Source organism: Platalea leucorodia (genome assembly GCF_965183815.1).
Source record: "Platalea leucorodia genome assembly, chromosome: 3".
NCBI lineage: Eukaryota > Metazoa > Chordata > Aves > Pelecaniformes > Threskiornithidae > Platalea > Platalea leucorodia.
In genome coordinates, this window is record NC_138825.1 from 89,564,804 (window position 1) to 89,582,056 (window position 17,253).

Below are 17,253 nucleotides of genomic sequence, written 5' to 3' on the forward strand. Positions count from 1 at the left end.
TTCTTGCATGGCATTTTCATCCTTTTTAGCAAAATTTTATAACTTTATAGAACTGTTTTCTTATGCATGCTGTTCAATAAAAAGTGTCAGCAGTGTGAATTATAATAAACTTAAAACAAACATAAAAAGACCAGGTCATAACAACTTTACCAAATCTATCATAGAGTAGCATTAACGTAGTGTAATTTGCTGTTGGGTGGAGAAAGGTTAATGAGGTGTCTGTCATCCTGACCACCGCTCTCTGAGTTAAGTGATGGCATTGCAAGTCAGTTCTGCTTTGGAGGAGCGTTCCGTCTAAGCGAACAGCTTACTGTTGCTGAGATGAAGCTCTAATGTAGCTTACAGAGACACAGCAGCACATTTCCATTTACAGAAGTTCACCATATTATGGCAGCTTTCTTATATTAGAGTGTATTTTTTTGTTTGTTTTAACTTTTCTCCTGGAGTTTTTCTTTAGATTTATTATAAGCACATACAAATAAATGTACAGGTTTGCTGCACTGTATGGCAGGTTGTTCATGCTCCTGTTTTAGGCAACAGTATGTCTTTGAGAGTTTTCTTTAGCCATCTAGAATGAGCTCCTTAAACATGACATGTAGATGTTTGCTTCTGAAAATGAAAACACAGAACACAGTTTGCTTTCTGTTCAATTAATTAATTAATGGTTTATTCACAAATAACTAGAATACGAGCATGGGGGATTTGTGATTCTGAAGTAAATAGCATATCCAAAAAGATTTCAATTCTGCCCTGTTTCTGTTTGCTGCAAGCAATGTACCTATTTCTATTTTCAGTTTGCCATTTCACGTACAATATAAAAATACTCCAGTGAATGCACTGAAATGAGATTCTTCTTGAGGATGGTCATAACCTCAGTCATTTGATGAGTGGTTGGTACATTGCATCCAAGCTTTACAGTGAAACAACTGTTATCTTTGAAAGATGACTGAATGTATGGCCTATAGACTTTCAATGGCAGTGTCTTCAGAAAAGCCTGTGCCTCTTTTTGACTTTGAGCCTCTCAGTCCCTTGAACAGGTAGGAAGCTCACAAATAACGTTTTAGAAACACTTCTGCTGTGACTGGTAGGTGATGCTTTTTGAATACCTCCATCACCCCATAAGACTGCTTCCATGACTTCTCACTACGTCCATTCCATATCCTGTGCTGCTTTGTTTCATGTAGGTATATAGTAAACGCTAGCAGTAATATTAGCCGCTTGTGTTAGCCAATATCATTACATGCTGCATTTTTCCCCAAAATGTTGATACTGACTTTATGAAATGAAAACTTTACATGTGGTCATGACTGAATTTATATAAAAAGGAGGGAAAGTAGAAGACCATTTGCCTGTAAAGGTTGAAGTTAATTTTTATGACAGTGGGCCAGATACATTCCAGATGTTTAATGCTTAAAATGTTACCTTGGGGTTCCATCTAGTATAATTTTTTTCTCAAATTTTACGATAAAGGCTTCTACTAATTTTTAATTGAGTCAGAAAATCACTAGTTTATTCTTAAATAAATTCAATTCCATATAATTAAATACACGTTATATAGACAATATAAATATACATTTCCTGGGTTTTGCTGGTAAAATTTTAATACTCACTTTTTCCATGAGTGAATTTCAGAAAAGGACTGGTATGTTGGAACTTTGTTAACATCAGATAACAGAGTCTTAAAAATAATCATGTATGCCTCTCGGTTTCTCTGTCTGAGATAGAGCTGGATGTGCAGCTTTTTCCCCATATTAAAAACTGTTGCTGGACACAGTCCTAAAAATTTTGTCTATCTATCTCATACATTCATGCATGTTGTAAATTTAACAGGAAATAAGAGCAGAAATAGTGCTGCTGATCAGGTTGTTTGCATTTTTCTACTTGTATTTTTGAAAATGGAAAATATGGATGTAAAATTATGGAAATTGTTGTAGCTTTGCTATAGGTACAGTAATTGTAACAAATTGGTTAAAATCGAGAGGCCAAAAGAAAACAATAAAAATTGGGTGTGGGATGGATATACAGCTGATCCCTTCTTATGCCAAGGACCTACTACCACAGCACTTTTTTGGAGTTCAAACTAAATTGATCTACATTTTGACCAGTTCTTGTAACATTCCATTGAGTTTTCTAAAACATTTTAGCTTAAGATCTGTGTTTAAAAATTATTTAGATTTTAAGTAAAACTTTAATGTAGGAGATTTCTGTTATTACACGCTTTTTAAAGATGAGTGTCTCAATAAGTTAAACACTTTGGTTTGGAATGTAGTCAGGCTTAGTTCTGTTTTTTAGAAAGTTTTTATGGATCTGTGTAGCCTAATTAAAACATTATTGTTAAAGCTACTTCAGTTTTCAAGTTTCGTAAGAAATTTGTCAAATGATGTTATCGAGCTATTCAGTGATCCCAACCACTAAAATAAGAACAAAAGGGAAATGAACAAAATACCAATTAAAAAAATCATAATGACTAGCTTCTTATGGTGAGAGTAACGTGATATTCCAAATAATTGGAATTTAAGTTTAATGCAAAACTAGTCACATTGTCACTAGACGATGATTTATACATTTTGCATGTGAATTTATAAACAATAATCTTATCTCTTCATATGGCAAAAAAGAAATTGCTAACCTGAGAAGTCAGTTCTGTGATAGGATTACTTGTTAGCAGAGAAGCTTTGTGTTAATGTAAAGCACTAACTTGGGCCTGACATTCCCCATCTGCTGTTAAAGCTTCTTGTTTTTCCTGGTGGCCATCAAAGCCCAGCTTGTTGGTTGTGAGGGCAGAACAACAGAATAAATTTTCATGCACAAGTGAAATAGTTTTTGTAGTTAGTGAATACTTAACAAATGCCATTTAAATGCCATTTTAAGAGGTGGACACCTTTGGTTTAAGATCAGAAATAAACTATGCCTGTTCTCTCCACGTTGCTGATTACAGTAGAAAGAAAATTGTTATAGTCACACAACACAGTGTTTATTTGAAAATTAATTTTGGTGCCTTTTTATAACAAATGTTTTGCTTTAAAATGCTTATTCTTCGTGCAAATAGATGCCTGAAAGCTTCGTGGTATACATCTTGCTCAAATTTCCCATTATTTATCACAATAAACTGAAAATTCTTATTTTCTTATGGCTAAGATATGGGTAATGTAGAAGCAGGTGAGCAGCTGGATGAAAGCATGAGGAAGGAGGGGGTGTGTGGATGTGTACACCCTCGCATCCTTCGAAACGGGTGAGAGTGCCCCGGTGTGCCGGGGCTTGCACTCTTGGGGCATGGGAAGCCGAACAAAATAACATCTGGTGGGAACTCCCTTCTCTCTCCTCAGAATCCCATTTTCCCATACTTTAGGTTTCCAGGCCATTCAGCAGTGGCTCAGCTGCAGGAAGGCTGAGCCCGGGGTCTTGCAAGAGGAAGGTTGCAGGCCCAAAACGGGACAGGGGCAGAAGAGGAGGTGGATGCATATGGACTTTGCTGGGATCTTCTCACTGTCTTCCTGGCACCTGATCCTGCGATCAGCACTGCCCTTCAGGCAGTTTGGTTGGCATTGATGGACTCATCTGTTTAAAATGACACTTGATTTCAGACCCAGGTGGTTTTTGAATACCAGTGCGGGTACCCTCTGTGCCTCCTGCTGCTGCTCTCTCGGGAGTTACCTTTCCTGCAGGTCTCTCTGTGCTGCCCTTGCCCTTCCCCTGTATAATGGTGAGTTGAGACACACGTAAACCAGCCATATTAATCACTGCAACAAATAACTTGCAGGAATATTAAAAACAGTCTGGATATATGAGAATCCAGTCATATTGATTATCTTGCATTAGCAAGACTTCATGTTTCTCCTTCAGATGGTGCTCTGAGAGATCACTGATTCACTGTGAGATCCTGAGGAAGGTGCTGTATGCTCTAGCAGGCAATAAACTCAAGCCCATAATTTTTTTCCTGTTTGAATAGGAAGTCTGTAACTGAGTCAAATATTAAAGTTGAAGCAGAAAATGATTTGAATGTACTTTCTGTGAACAATAGGAGAACAGTCTATGAAATAACTGAGGCCGAATAATTGCTTGCTTTTCAACTCAAATTGCATTATTTTTAATGTCTTCTACTATTTTAGTAATTGTAGGGAACAATACTCATGCTATACCTATATTCAATTCTATTAAAAGTTTCTAAGAAAGAAAATGTTCATTTTGTAAGGATTTAAAAATGGCTCCAGTAAGTTCTTTTCTGTCTCTTTGTTATTTCTCTCGCTCAAAGTAATGCTTGTGATGTGAAAGCTTGTTTGGTTTTGTCCTAAGATTAAATAGTTTGAGTTTATCTTAAAATATGCAGGTCGTAAATTGAGATCTTTACTTTTTCAGTGTGTTATGCCCACCTTTATGTCCTAAAATACTGGAGACTTATTTTCAATCGCTATCTGCTGATACGATTTCCACTGAAAGCAAGAATAGGTTTCTGTGTATGGAGTGGAGCACCAGCTAAACAGCATTTGATCTTAGGAACAGCAAACTCTGCTAGAACAGCTATTTTCTTTTTACTGCTAACAGTCCTTAGTAAAAACTAGGGAAAATTCACGGTCCATACCAAATTTTTACCTCCGAGGAAGCCAAGGCAAAATAACTGCTCTAGCTGACCCTGCTTGGGAAGGGGGCTTGGACTGGGTGATCTCCAGTGGTCCTAGCCAGCCTCGATGACGCTGTGATCTCTGTGCCCTCGGGATGTGGGTCTCGGAGATGTTGCTGAATGCTGTACGCAGACAACTCAAGGCCAGGTGAAACAGCTCTGCTCTGTGCCAGGGTGCTCGCTGGCCATCTTGTATGCCAAGTTCAACCTGGACGCTTTCACATCAGCCTGCCGGCCTTCGGAGTTGTTACCTCTTAGCGCTGCAGCTCCTGGCGTTAGGAACTGCTCTATCACTGTGACATGAATTGAGCGGTTTCCTTGGTTCCTTTTCAGCAGATAAGGTCAGCTTTACAAATGGAAGATAGTGTCTCTTTTCAGAAGTGACTTCTTTATTAAAGTGGAAGTTGAGTAGGATATGCTGTAAGAAGAATAAGTCTTCACTTTTGTCCTTGTTAATCATTATTGAGAGCAAATGATGGTGATTTAAAGGTTAATGAAAACTGGCTTACAGGATGCTATTGTCTAAATACTGGAAATTTTCCATGTTCCAATGAGCCGGGGCAGCAGAAGTTGTTGGAGTAAATAGAAGGACAGTGATCTCACTTGTTTGAGTGCTTCACGGTTTAAATAACATTTAAATGTTTTTGTTTTTGTTTTTGTTTTTTTTTAAAAACATCATTAGTATTGCAAGATTCCTAGTAGATACATGGTTGATGATGTTTGTTGATGGTTCTTCATGCAGTTAATATTAGCATAAAATAATACAAGCTTGATAGCTATTGAAGCAGAACAGTGGGTTATTTTTTGTCTTAAAAATGAATGGGTCTGGCTCTGGTAAACCATTCTCTCATTCACAATCTTCAAATAGTTCTATTTGTGTCTATTAGAGTGTAAGTAATTAAGTTATTTATTGAGCAAATGTCAGAAGAATTCTGGAGCAAAACAGCTTTGGCTCTTAAAACACAGTATTTCTCAAAGTCTGCCTTTTCCTTTTCAAACAAACACATTCCATTGAATCGCTGTTATGTGGTTAAGCAACAATACGTAAAAGGTGATTGTCTAGATGAATGATACTTTAGGAATATAGTTAAATCAACAAATGCATGTTTTAAGAAATGAATATAAAGAAGGTATGATTTGATCTGCTCTGTTGCTGTATGAAAAGGATGAATCATTACAGTCTGAATATTTAGATCGCGAAATGCTGCGCTGTTTGCTTTTGTAAGTAAAGGAGGTGAGGCGCTAATTAGAAAACAGTGTTATCTAGATATACAATAATGAGTATTTTATATAATTGATGCAAAAAGTCTGCAATGACAAAGTCCATGAAGTGTTGCTTTTACTATGAAGTATTCTTAATCTTAATTCAAAATAGTTTGAGGTGCACGTTATGGTTTCCAAAATGAAGTAGAGACTTTTGGATTATTAGTGAAGTGACAAGCTATAATTGCTTTATGTACCACATAAAATTGGTTTTAAAGTTTTGCTGTGTAAGGCTTGTAATGTTTTACTCAGATTATTTTAACAATGTAATGTTTCTTGTGTTGAATGAGAGCAGTTGCGGAATTACTTCATTGGGCTGCCTTTTATTGTACAAAGGTCTGACTTCTTTGCCCAGTTCTGGAGCCTGAGTTTACCTGATTGGCATTCTGGCAAAGTGAAAGCAGGATGTTTCAAGGAAAAAAGGTTCCTTTTGCAAAAGTCTGTATACACTCAAAGTAGCAATGTAGAGATTCCACGCTTTGGTAGCAAGGATCAGGCTCTCGGAGGGCTGGGAGAGTCCAGACTTGGTGGAGAAAAGTACCAGGACAGCATGCTGCCCATGTTCTCTTTTCCTTCTTCATTTGCCTTCGCTCTGTACTGCTATAGGCAACTTGACCCTTTTTAACTCTCACCTGCTCTGTTGTGTTACAATTTATAAAATGTACACTGTATGCAAGCTCTGGAGCCTGTTTCAGATGCAGAAAGGCAGATGGGGCAATGTCTGTGTGATCTGTCCCCTGCCCGGAGATGGATCAGGAGCGTTATGGCTCGCTGTGTTGCAAGTTACTGAACAGCAGCCCCTGGTTCCCCACTTCCCTAATCCCACATGGGGTGGCAGAGGGAATGTGCTGAGATCTGAAGTCGGGTGTCTGGGCAGCCCTGGCTGTATTTGAAAATGGACCCAGTCCAACTGGGTTGTGACATTTCGCCAACTAAGATTGCTGGAAGGAAAACGCAAGGTGTAAGCAAAAGGAATCCATTTGGAAGTTCCTGCAACCCATGGGGTTGTTTGGGCCAGTTCTTCTGTCTATAGTGCTACTTGGATGGGGCTCTTTGAGGCACAGTGTCTCTCATCAAAGAGACAAGGCAGAGCCATGGCTCTAGTCGAAGCTCTTGGGCAGGCCTGAGCATAGTGCGGATACTGTATTTACTTTTGTCCTTGGATGTGCAGCATCCAGAGCACTGCAGCTTGCTGAGGCTTGCACCAGAAAAAAGGATAATCTTAAGCAGCTACCTACCCCAGTTGTCTTTTTTTAAACATTTTTGTTGTTATTATCGTCATCATTATTATTTATTTTAAAATAATGTTTGAACATCTATACTTAAAAATCCCACAGCATCCAAATCTTTGTGCACTGTGGTTATGTGCCTTTTACTCCTCCAAACCCTGTCCTTTCTTTTCTGAAACCTTATTCCCCCAAGCTTGTATTTTCAAATGCCAGGCTTACAGCTGCTGTCTTTTAGGTTAGTTTCGCCACTTTTCTGCTCTTAAGGCTAATTCACATTGTAGACTGTACCATTCTGTGAGTGCCCCGAACTTGTCTCTGGTATGTAGATGTTATTTTTAACTGTAGTAACTGTTAAAGCACTGCACTTACTAACAGGGATTGATAAGCAGCTTCTATGGACTTGGGCACGAGAAAGAGTGCTACACAGGCTGCTGACACTGGATAAAGAGTGCCATGAAACAGCGTTTTTAGAAGGGAGTCTTGAAATAAGACTGAATGCTGGTTTGCTCCTGTAGCTGAAGATTGACTGTTCAGACCCCTCGACGTTAGCGTTTCCCATTTACAGTGATTATGAACAGTGTATTTTTCTCTATTTTGATTATTTTCTTACACTCCTGTGCCAAATTGGGCTTTTGAGTCACTATAAAAATTTATAATGAAGCTTCCATTATTCTTTTAATTATAGCTAACTGGAGTTGGTGGATGTTAGCATCTGTCTTCCAGAATACTTGAAGTCACTTTCTTCTAAAAAATAACTATTTATAATCAATCATTTAGGAAACCATCTGCCAAGCATGAAATAACACATAATATTTATAAACTTTTCTGTCTTTTCTGGGTTAATCTCTTATTCTTCATTGTCTTTCATATGCTGCTAGTACATATCTGTTTTATGAACTATATCTTACTCATGTACACCTCTAGGCTTTCAGAGGTGTTAACAGTACATCCTGTTCTCTTAATGCTGCTGTCCCATTTTTGATGTTGGTTTTTGATTTAATATTTGTTTTGCTTCTTACAAAGTTTTCTGTTTAAATACGGTTTGAGTATGCAACGTCTCTAGAAAATGTAAAGCACAGGTTTCTTTAATACTAATCAATTCAGGATGAAGGTCAGTAGCAGCTGCAATTTCAGCATCAACTATTTTATTTATTGAAAGAAATACCTGTGCATTGAAAAGTAATGAAATTCACCTCGTACAGAGGGAAAGGTAAAAAAATAAATACAACTGTGAACAGCTGCATTTCTTAAATCAGCCCATCAGTTGTATTTATTAGGCCTCAGAGGTCTTGGAACAAATGTTACTATGAAAAGGAACCTGGTAAGGTAAGACGTAATTAAAAGTTTGAGTACATTTTATATGATGACAGGAGACCATATTGAACAGTTACAATGAGAAATGTTGTTATTTCTTGGTGAAAAAGAGCAGGCTGTTCTTTTGGGGGATATAGGTACTCTTAGTTTCAAGTGCAATGTTTGTATTGTACCGCTTTTTATAATTTTAACAAAAATAGGAAGGAATTTCAACAGGGACTAGGGAAGTAGTTTACCTCTTTCTTGCAAAGTGCATGAAGTTTGGGAAAGTCCAGGCTCAGAAGTAAACTGAAGCTGGTCCCTGAGATTTTTAAATTATTATTATTATTTTTAAGCTTGTTGATTTAGGCTGCCTGGGGAAGTGAAGTCACCTCTATTATAATTCTGTGTACAGTTCATAATTCAAATAACAGTTTTGAACATGTAGGGTTGTGAGAAAATTTTGAACTTTTTTTCATTAAAAAATGTTTGGCATTTTCAGAGACATGTTAGAGTGCCTCTGTTATTATAAGACGAGGAAAGAAAGGATTGTTCTGCTACTATGACACATTTTTCTAAACTGTTCTTTAACAGAAAATAGACATTGCTGGTGGAACATTACTTCCTTGAAGCATAATAAACAAATACTCCATTTAATTCTGTTTACTTTGTTCTCATAGATAAGGGTTCTAATAAAGCAGAGCCAAATTATGTGATGTAGAACGACCTCCACATAGCTGGTAAAATCTGCTACAGTGTAGTGAGCTCAGTGACCCCTTTGATGAGTGGATCTTAATGCCCTGTTGTGGTTCCTCCCCTCACTCTTCAGGGCTCTGGTCTTACTGGTGATGTGACAAGAAGAAAGGAGAAATAGTTACTTCTTTGCGTAATTATTCCTCCGCTGTAGTTTCACGTATCGTCTGGCTATCGGAAGTGGGCATGAGTAGAGGTGATCCCTTTGGCTAGACTGGTATACACCAGTGCTGAACTGAGGTCTAACTGGAGCCAAAGTGACTGAAGGTGAGCCCTTCTCCATATGCGCTCAGACAAGTTCCGCGTAGATCTGCACTGTGCCAGGTTCAAAATGAACACATTAGTTTGAAGACTAATCTGCTGCTGCAAGCTTCAAGTCACTTTTAAGTCACAGTTTTGCTGATGGGCCTTTTAAGCCTCAGCAGGTCTCAATTTGTTGCCTTGCAAGAAAAAGTAATATCTGTAACCAAGATGTTGGTTCCAATAGAAAGGACCAAACTGTGTTGTAAAATCTATACTTGCTTTTACAGTGAGCTTGCCAGCCTGGGCTGCTCTGAAAGAGTGTGTACAGGAGAACTTAAGCCTACTTCCCCGTGAGATGCTTTTCTTGTTAGATATGTGAATAGGTGCATGCTGAAAAACAAGCAGCATATTTTTCCTCATCTTTTATTTTACAAAACCTTATCTTTAAGCATTTTTTTCTGTATCTTGCTTCTTTCTCCACGTCCTGAAATGTGTTGCTTGTCCATCTGCTGTAGCAGCCCCATCCAGAAGTGCTGTGTCAGGCAGACGTGCATCACACGGGCTCTGCATCTGGCAGAGCGGGGTATGCATCACTGACATGACAATGCTTATTATTATTAACATTATACTCAAATGGATAATTCTGTCTTATTTCTGGACTGAAATACGTATATAATTTAATCAAATTTAAATTGTGTAGCTTGCTCCTTTCTTGGTTCTTCTTGTGGCTGTGCCAAAAAATAACTATAATGTCTGCTAGCCAATAGCCAATTATTTGGCTACCTTGTCAACTTGTGTCACCCTATCCTATTTGCAATAACCTTGTGCAGTCGATGGTTTTTCTCAACATAGCATGACCTCATGGAAAGAAAAAATATGTAGTACAACTTTTTTGGTAGTTGCCTGCAGGTAGAATTGCCAGCAGGTTCAATTCCAGTCATTTAGGTTGAATATTCTTGTGGCAGACACCATTGCAAGCTGGGGTTCCTCTTGCAACCTGGTGTAGCTTCTTGCAGAGGACACCTTAAAGGAGAAAAGCGCTTTAACTAGCGAAATGAAAGATGAGGAAAACAGACCCAGATAAAAGAATGAAAGATTCTTATGTCTTATTCTGTGCCCTTAAATCCAGGGGTATCTTCTCAGTCAGGACAATGTGTCCAGAAATGTTTTACTAATCTGCAGAAAGAATGGAGGGAAGAAGAGAAGGGGGGAGTGAAATGCTTTCGACATGACTCTGTTTACACTTCAGCCCCTATTTTCCATTGTTGTTTGAATGTGATCCTGCTTGGACAGATTTCTGAAATACGCTCTCAATACTTATTCAAAGGTCCTAACAAATGTTCTAACAAAATTCCTTCTGGAGCAGCCACCCTGCCTTTATTTTCCTCTGTCAGGGAATTTATTCCATGGAGACCTCTCTCCCTAGCTTGCAAGGAAGAGGTCATTTAACCACACTGGGCTGGGCTCCGGCTCTTTAGAAAATCAATACAAAATCTTGCTTCATTTAACACGAATCTATTAGGTCGGTGTAAATTGGAGGGCGGGGAGAAGGAGAGGGGTGATGCCTCTAGATAGCTTTCCTCCTGCACTCTTCATTTTCTTTCGCACGCTCAGTTCTCACGATTGACTGTCTCTGACGCTAGCAACTTTGATAACTGTATTTTATGACTTAAGAGTTTAGTTTTATAAAATGACTCACTATACAATACATCAGAAGGGAAGCATCAGCATGTATTTTGCATTGCTTCTTCACGGTGTTTCACTGTTAGGGACATCTTTTTTCAGGTAGCTGGGTCACAAATAGAAATATACTTGTAGGCTGTAAATACCACAACTTCTGAAAAGTCCCTGAGGACTGTCGCTTCCGCTGGAGTGGAGGAATTCATCTGCTGACAGGCGTTACTTATTAAAAAACAACCGATAGACGTCATCATCTAGCCTGGTGCATTTGTTTTGAGCGTGGGGAATGGAAGCAGAAGGGGAATTAATTGGGAATGCCAGAATTGGGATTTCCCCAGCTCTAGGGGGAAATGCAAAAAATGAAATTTAAACAGTTAAAAATCTCTAACCAGAAATGGCTGATTTTTTTTTTCCTTTATACAGTGCATATATATTTTTCTTTCAGAACATGACAGTTTTTAGCTAATTAGCTACTTGATGTTGTAGTTTCTGTTTCTGAATCAGCTTTAAGATTAAGAAATACTTTGGTTAATTGCAATATGTCTTATACTGCCTTTTGTCCAAAATGATAAACAGTTTCAATTGTATATTTTTGACATCAAAGAGGGGAAGAAGACACTTAAATAGGAAATTAAATATAAAATGCAATATGAAAATATATATCACATGGTAATTTATATATATAAATATATATAATCTAATATGCATGAAATATATAAACATGAAATGAAATATAATTTTTGGACTCATTTTGGTGTCTTGACTAATATACTTTTTAACACTGCAGGAAATTTTTTGCTTGACTTGGAATACTTGCAGTCATATCTGACAAGCATTTCCCTGAGTTATTAGTTTTATTTAGACCCACATGGGCATGTACCCACTTCTGTTCATATGGAGATATTGTAGTAGACTTAGACTTAAATTATTTTTCAATAATGTTCTCTAATTTTTACTTTATAATTTTTATAATAGGTGGATGAAATGCTTTAGAATAATTCCAGAAGACAACTCCTTATACTTACTAGTGCAAAGTTTAATTACAAGATGGCATCTTTGGCATGTACTTCTTCAATTTCGTGTTTTTTGAGAGATTGACTTTAGTGGAAGAATTTTTTTTCCGCTGTCTCACATGCGAAAAGTAGATCAGAAATGGAATTAAATTAAGTCTGAGTGGGCCTGGATGTATAGCTGCATGTCGAGTAAAATAAATGAAGAGTAGGATAAGATATTATGTTGATTTTGCTTCTATAATAAATAAAAAATGAAATGAGAATTACACTTTCATTTTGTTTTATACTTTTCTGTATTGGTGGAACTGAAGGCCAATTTACGGATACTCTTCAAAGTAAAAATTTGGTATGCTTAGCACTGTAGGATGTGCTACATGCTTTCAAATCAAGATTTTCATACAGAGAAGATAATTTTCCACTTTTGTAGGTGTCCAAGGGGCAATCTAAGTAAATAGGCAGACTGTTTTCAAAACACATAACTGAATGCTCTTGAATTATTTTATGTAATGGTAATATATGGCTTATTTCAGGTTTTGTTCATAGATTAAAATTTTGGCCTATTCTCTGTGAACGTTAGGACTGCTGGGGCAGTGATCATTGTCATATGACGAACACGTTTTGTGGTCTGGGACAACTAACAAACACATTTAAACAGATCAAGTGCTCAGTGAGCTTTAAAATCAAACTTAGCAATTTTCAGAAATGACTCCTGCAGGTCCTCACTGCTCAGTAAAGCTTTACTGAATTACATTTTCTCTGACTTCTACTAAATGGAGACATTTAACTTATTCGTAGAAAATTGAGCACTTACTATTGAACTGAATCTATGTATGTTGGAAGCACATTTGCATAGAGTTAATTTATTATTTGATTGATTTATACTGAAGTATTTAATTGCCTGTTTATATGAAAAGTATTTTTTTTTTATTTGCAGAGGTCTTTTTATTACTATCCATGACCGGGGACACATCGCTACAATGCTTAAATCCTGGCCAGAAAATATCATCAAGGTACGTTCAGTTTCAGTTGACCCTGGTTTGCACCCAAGGTGACTTGGTTAAGATATTTTTATAAGCTTTTTATCAATTACATTTTGGTGATTTCTTAGCTCATTTTTTAAAGAGAAACAGTGCTGTTACACCCAAAGTTTGAGGCTTTTAAACCCTTACTTGTTTAGCTATAGGCATCCTTTACTGATTAATTGGCCAATTACAATGAATATTATGCTTCAAACAACCCCTGAAAGCTTTTCCTTCATTTCAGGGAATCAGAGAGTTGTAGAGGTAGGAAGGCAACTCTGGAGATCGTCTAGTCCATGCTCCTGCTGAAGCAGGGTCAGCCAGGGCAGGTTACTCAGGGCCGTGTCCAGCGTGTGGGTTTTGAGTATCTTCAAGGGTGGAGACTCCACAAGATCTCTTGGCAACCCGTTCTAGTGTTTGGGTTAATAGTTCTCCACATATGATACCTGATGAGCTCTCTCATAAAAAATACTAAATTTCCAACTAAAATGGCTTGTCACGGAGTATGACAAGGAAATTATTGTGTTGTCAGCTGCTTGCCATACTGAGCACTTCTGTCCTTTACTATGAAAAATCATCCTTTTTAGTGCAGACAGTTTTGTGGGGTTTACTGAGTTCCTGTATTTCTATCGATGAAAACACATACTTCCTCATATGTATAAGTATGATGGAGTGTGTTATTTGCTCAAGGGAAGAAGAAATACATCTTTGAAGGGTAAGAACCAGGTGGCTGTAGACAGCCCTGTCAAAGGCTGGCAGGAGCAGCTGGCTCTGGTTCTGCTGAAAATAGCCATGACAAAACCCAGGAGTCCTGGGTTCTTCTTTTTTTGTGGATAACTTCCTTTCCCTTCCTATTCTGTTTTCATACTGTTAACAGAAAAACGTAAGAGGGAACAATGCCAGTTCCCTTGTAATATAATACTAAATACCTCTGTTGTGTATTCTTAAAAGTTTTATATGAAAGTCCCATTTACAGTGAAGCAAGAGTCGAAAATAGCATAACAAAAACACAGTGAAATACAATAAAACAATTCTGGGCCTTTGTTGAACTATTGATTTGTTTGCACCTGTTAGAATTTTTACATGAAAATTAAAAAATGGTGGTAGGAAGATAATGGAATACTTAGTACACGCAACCAAAAGTGTGATTTTTACAGTTCTTCTATTTCTTCCTCCCAGGCTATTGTGGTGACAGATGGAGAACGTATTCTTGGTCTTGGAGACCTTGGCTGTTATGGAATGGGCATTCCAGTTGGTAAACTGGCACTTTATACGGCATGTGGAGGAGTAAAACCTCACGAGTGTCTACCAGTGATGTTAGATGTGGGAACAGATAATGAGGTAAATCCTTTTCTGAGGTGTAGTGAGTATTAGCTGTTTGAAGGGAACTTTATAAAAGTTGAATTGTAAAAAGTTGTTTTTCTTTGTTATGATACTGCTTTGATTACATGCAAACTAAAAAGTCCTATGGAAAAAGTCTCATCCTAATACACAGTGTAGATATAATCATCCTAATGCACAGTGTAGACTCTTTTGTAAGGCTTAAGTAATTAGGGATGCTGTTGTCTGTGAAAATGTGCTACATACATTGTACATGTTAAAAAGTGGTATGGGAAATTAGATGTCAAGATGAGGGGGATGATAGAGTTAAAAATACAACTTAAGGCAGCATTCTTTCTCCACTTCTGCTGCAGAATTCCTCTGCAGTGATTTCAGATGTGAATTCTGACTGTGCCCTTCGTTTTGGTGAACAGCTTGAAGCTATAGCCTGATCTGTGCTGGGAATGCATGTCTACATACTTCAGTTGTACATTGACTTTAGCTATAGAAAGCACTGTAATGCTATGAATTTTCCCAAAATGAGGTCCTCGTGCTTCAAGTAAGTGGACCTTACCCTCTTTAACTTGGCTTCCCATTTGTGTGAAGTGCAGAGATTTAAAGTTGTTGAAAATTGGCTTTGTTATTTCCAGGGCTTCTGGGATTACTAGTTAGTTATTTGGCCCCTGTTCTTCCTTCTTTTTTTTTCTGAAAGAATACTTGAATTAGTGTCTCTGAATTATGTCAAATTAAATATCACCAGTTATATCATTATACCTTAGCAGAAGTAAACACATATTATACTATAAATGATGCAAGTGTTAAACTTTATCCATGATAAATGTATCAGAGATTTATGTGTATTATAGCTAAATAAAGCATTCCTGTACCAGTAAATTTAGCTGGGACTTCTAGATTGTTGAGTTGGGTGTGTGCATCTTCAGCTTTATACACACACCTCCACCCCTGCCCCGCTAGGATAATTTAGACAATACATCATGAAAGCATTACTGAACTGAGAAATAATAGTCTGCTACCCTCTCTCTCTGTCCCCCAAGAACCCCCTTCGGAAAGTGGACAGACTTACTTGTGAGGTGTATCTGAACAGTGTACCACATAGCCATATCAAATCACATAGAAGTCTCATTAGCTGTAAAATGTTTTTATTCCTGGTTTGAGCAGCTGAGCCCGTTATCTAATTATTATTGAATGTTTCTAGACCCTTAATTTCATCAGCTACTTCTGATACTGCAGTAGTCTTTACATTTTGCTTTTATGGCTGAGTTTCACTGTCACTTTTAATTTTTCACAGCGTATTATTTTCTTGAAATATATCAAACATTATATATATACACAAATAGCAAAAAGAGCATACCCATACTAGTAGCTCAACTTTCGTGTTGTTGTTCTTGTGACTAAACGATGAGTTCAATGCGTATGAAAGAGTGGCAAACCTGAAGTATTACAAGATGCATAAAAATTAGGTGAGCTGGGGTTTGTTGATGCTCTGGATGCCTTTTGTTGTTTCACTTTGGAATATGGCTTCTTATTTTAGGACAGATTATGAACTGCTTCAGTTTAGTCATACAGCGCAATGAGAGGCTGAGCGTGTTTTAGTCCCTAGCTGGCACGGTGGTTAGCGGCGTAGGACAGGACTGCTTCTGTCGGGCTGCTTCTCGTTCCTGCCCAGGTGTGTATCAAGCTCAGACATGCACACGCTGCCCGACAGTCTAAAATCCTCAGCTAAATTTACTGGTACAAGAGACCTTAAACTAAGTTTGAATCAATGGGAGGTTGGGTAAAGAGTTACTTTTATTGTTTTCTTTCAGTGCTGTAGCAGATGCAAGGAATTATATTAGCTTATGGGTCAGTGCTGTTTATGCTCATTTGGGTTTTTGCAGGGGTAAGGAGAAGTCAGCAGCATGAGAGAAATCAAGGCTGTGAATCTTGGTTGCGTTGTGGTCAACTCTAGAGGCAGCACAATTGCTTTTTCAGGGTTGTACTCGACTACACTTCAAAATGTAGATGTTTGGTGGCTTTTTCCAGTGGGGACTGGTTGCTCAGATGTTTAAGCATTTATCTAACAGCTGTAACTGGGAGTGAGACCTCTGAATTCTACTGTAGGATTATGAACAGGTGGGACTCTATTGGTGTACGCCTTGTCTGATGAGACTGAACAGGCCTGGTGATATTCATTAATTGGAGCTTGAGTGCAGTTCCCTGGCTACTGTAGTCAAAGTCAGGGGTCCTGGAGCACCGGCTCCCTTAATTTCTTCCCTCTAACACCCTCCTTCTCCCCCAGCAGCACATCCCTGTTCCCTCCCTGACGCTGGTGTTTGTGTGACCAGGTGGTAACCACTGCAGAGAACTGAAATGACTGAAAAGCGATCACATTTTGCTGGCTAAGCTGGTTATATTAGGTCAAGCTGCTGTGGAATTGCACTGCAATTCCTTATCTTAAAATCTAAACCTCTTGGACAAATAACTGTATTTTTATGCTATATTTTCTTACTCTAGCCAGGATTTTCCATAGTAAGACACAATAGAAATCACTCTCATAACTGGAGCCCATATAAATAATAATTATGCTGAACATGTTTTTTGAAATGTGCAGATGTTTTCCATTTAGATTAGTCCCTTTTCCCTTTCTGTGGGGGCCTCAGTGCTTTAAAATAAGTTTTAAAATATGTATTTTTGGCAACTATAATGCGGTTGTGCACAACCTGCAAATTCTCTAGAAAGATTAAATCTTACTCTAAAGCAGATTGCAAGAAAAACTTCACAAATTCTTATCCTGTATTGTTTTGTTGTGTACAGGACCCAAA

General features: G+C 37.9%; 1 protein-coding gene across 1 annotated transcript in view; it reads left to right on the plus strand.

The window, feature by feature from the left end:
* ME1 (malic enzyme 1) overlaps window positions 1-17,253 on the plus strand; it is a gene marked incomplete at its 5' end in the record, with an annotated part of 190,038 nt that overhangs the window by 70,442 nt on the left and 102,343 nt on the right. Inside the window, 2 exons of the mRNA XM_082307288.1 lie at window positions 13,027-13,102; window positions 14,291-14,452. Of these exons, the coding sequence (XP_082163414.1) occupies window positions 13,027-13,102; window positions 14,291-14,452 (238 nt within the window). The remainder of the gene's footprint in view (window positions 1-13,026; window positions 13,103-14,290; window positions 14,453-17,253) is intronic.